The 3,092-nt window shown below is 42.2% G+C and overlaps 1 protein-coding gene across 1 annotated transcript; it reads left to right on the plus strand.

Annotated features, from left to right (window-relative positions):
• Positions 1–583: 583 nt before the first annotated feature.
• Positions 584–2,366, plus strand: LOC132466097 (homeobox protein MSX-2-like). The gene is made up of 2 exons (XM_060063140.1): positions 584–1,301; positions 1,577–2,366. Exons 1-2 carry the CDS (start codon positions 992–994, stop codon positions 2,044–2,046), a joined length of 780 nt encoding a protein of 259 aa, XP_059919123.1. The 5' UTR covers positions 584–991; the 3' UTR covers positions 2,047–2,366.
• Positions 2,367–3,092: the final 726 nt, after the last annotated feature.

Genomic DNA, 3,092 nt, shown 5'->3' on the forward strand with positions numbered 1-3,092 from the left:
CCATGTCTCCACTAAGACAGACCAGAGACTAGTACTAATCGCATCGGGCGCCACACACCTCAGGAAGGTAGCAATTTTCTGTCATTACCGTTAAATCCCACTTAAAAGAACCGGATTCCACAGGCCTAATTACAAGGTGTTAATAATAACAATGTAATGACAGTCATTTTAAAGCTTGCCCAAAACCATAATCCATCTTCCAACTGTCTTGAACGTTTGAGTGCATGGTTAGTGTTCTAGCTCAGAACTTTAGAAGCTCCATAATTCTTATTGATTACCATTGTGATTACGGCCGAGTAAGTGTGTCAGCTACTACAAGTCAGGGCATGAATTAGGCACAGCTTGTATTGGCCTTTCCGACTACAAACCAAATGCTTCTTACTTTTCATTCCAATGCTACTGTTGCCTATACTACTACGCACACTATATATATAACCTCCTACCTACTATATAAAAAATAAAAGTATATAAAAATATGGAGCTGTCTGTTCTACTTTTTTTAATGGCTAGTAGGATAAGGATTTATCTATGTAGGCTACAGGAATATATATATATATTTTGCCAAAGAAACGTTTGCTTCTCCATATATCCATTAAGTTTCATTATAGAGTGATTACATCGTCAATATTTAATTTAAAGTTGTATATGAAATGTTGGCTATGTCTCCTCGACAATGGCCCCTTCTGGTATCCTAATTAGTGGTAATTTCGGCTGATATCTAACTAAACCTGTTGTTTACATGGGGGGGGGGTGGCCCTGCGGTTTACCGCACCGGGCAATCATCCGGGCGCCCCTTAACAAACTGTCCAATCACAAGACGGCTACTTAGTCCTTAGATAAAGTACACTAGGATGAAAGTCGCAGAAAAGTTATTAGTCATTCCCAAGTTTGCGAGACGGTTTGGAAGTTCAGCCTTTTTGGCAACGCGTTTTTGCGCTCGTTAACAAATGTTACTTTTAGTCTGCGTTCGATTTTTGTCATACTGGAGAGTATGACTTCCCAAATTGACTCAAAATATGTGTTTCCAGAGGATGTACGTCCACAACCACTGAATAATTTTACAACACAGGAGACCTGCTTGCCTTTCAGCGTGGAAGCGCTTATTTCAGACAAGAGCCCACGTATACGACCGGGAAATGTTGACACAACGAGGAAAGGTTGTTATTCGACTAAAATACGGTCTCCTGCCTCAAACGAGTTACCACAACGCGTTGTGCGAGACGCTCCAGTCAAATCTCAGTCGTTGGAAAGGGGAGACTGCACGCCTTGGATGACCCGCTCGGAGATCCCTACACCGCCCCGTAAGTTGGCACCTTCATTGAAAACTATTATCAAACGCGTATAATTTATAATAGCCCGACCATTCTAAAAAATGTCATTTTTGAAAGTTTGATCACGTTTTTGGGGTTCATATTGTTATTGTTGATAAAAAAACAATATATTCAATGCAATCAGCTTTCAATAGGCCTATCTTAAACGAGCCCCTATTTCTGATCGTACTTTACAGGCTATTGTATTTCAAATGTACATTAAAAACTAGTTGTATTTCATTACTAACTATTCTCCTTCTCTGTAGGGCAGCTCAGTCCAACAGTGTGTTCTTTGAGAAAACACAAGACCAACCGGAAGCCCCGCACTCCCTTCACCACCTCCCAGCTCCTGGCCCTGGAGAGGAAGTTCCGCCAGAAGCAGTACCTGTCCATCGCCGAGCGGGCCGAGTTCTCCTCCGTGCTGACCTTATCCGAGACCCAGGTGAAGATCTGGTTCCAGAACCGCAGAGCCAAAGCCAAGCGACTCCAGGAGGCAGAGGTGGAGAAGCTGAAGATGGCCGCCTGTGTAGGGGGAAAAGCCGTGTTCCCGAGCTCATGCTACTCGTCTTCCTCTGCTCCTTTCCCTTTCCGCGTTCCCCCGCAGCTGGGGTCATCTCTGCTGTATGGACACAGCTTTTCATACGCACGCACTCCCATCATGCCCGCCACCGCCGCCGCCGCACATCTGGCCATGTTCAGAGCCCCGTTGGGATTCAACCTGTTCCACCTCTCCTGAGACGAGGGGACACACGTGGGGGGTCTGGTCCCTGGACCAGGACCCAGCCGTGAGGACTAGCAATATGCTTATTGGATATAGGGATATTATGGAATTATGCACCTTAGTAGAGATCCTATTGGCCTCATCACTTTATCCAAAGAGGACCCATCGGTGGATTTGAATCTGCATGTACATGACCTGTCTTTTTCTATGTTTGTTTTATTATAAAATTATACACAGTTCAATTCACAACCTCTGGGTTCCTCCAGGTTGGATTGAAGGACTATGAAACCCGGCCAGCAGCAATGAGATTCTCTTCCTGTACAGAAGAGTTCTGCAGCCATACGTGCAGCCATACGTTCTGCAGGAACTACGGTAATGGAGTTGAAATTGATTTTGGGCCCCTGTATTTGATAATTTCATTCAATGCCAGATTAAGTTTATACAGCCTTAATCCTCTGCTGTTCAATGTACAATTCAGTCCTAGCTAGAGTGCAGTACGGTGGGCCTCTTCCATCCATTTGTTTACCGTTACTTAGTGGAAAGACTATGTTTTCATAAAGTCCCCTAAATCATGAACTTCGATTACAAAATATACTGCGGCATGTCAAGTGTATGTATGCAATTTATTATTCCAAAATTAAATCTAAAAGCCATACATATTTTCTTTCTTTGAAAACGCAATCAAGCAAGTGGGTCTTGCTTTACTTTTTATTGTTCTTTATTCTGGAAAATGTAGTTGTAGAAAAACATTCCTGTTGATTCATGTTGGCTTCAAATGTCAGCCGGTCAATGATTACAATCCCCTCTGATAAAGTAACAACACTTGAACAATATTAAACCAGCCAGTACAAAGAAAAGTATATTAGTAAATAAATTATTTAATCATATATTAAAGGCACCCAGTGCAACTTTCGAGGCTTAAAAATAAACATTCAATTTCTAGTCTTTTTTTACACATAGTAAGTTTCAATAACTCCATACCATTACATACCGACATTTAAGCAGCAAAGATGAGACGTCGTTGTGTGGTGAGAACTGATACAAAATCGATAACAACAACA

This window comes from Gadus macrocephalus, chromosome 10, assembly GCF_031168955.1.
Source record: "Gadus macrocephalus chromosome 10, ASM3116895v1".
Classification (NCBI taxonomy): domain Eukaryota; kingdom Metazoa; phylum Chordata; class Actinopteri; order Gadiformes; family Gadidae; genus Gadus; species Gadus macrocephalus.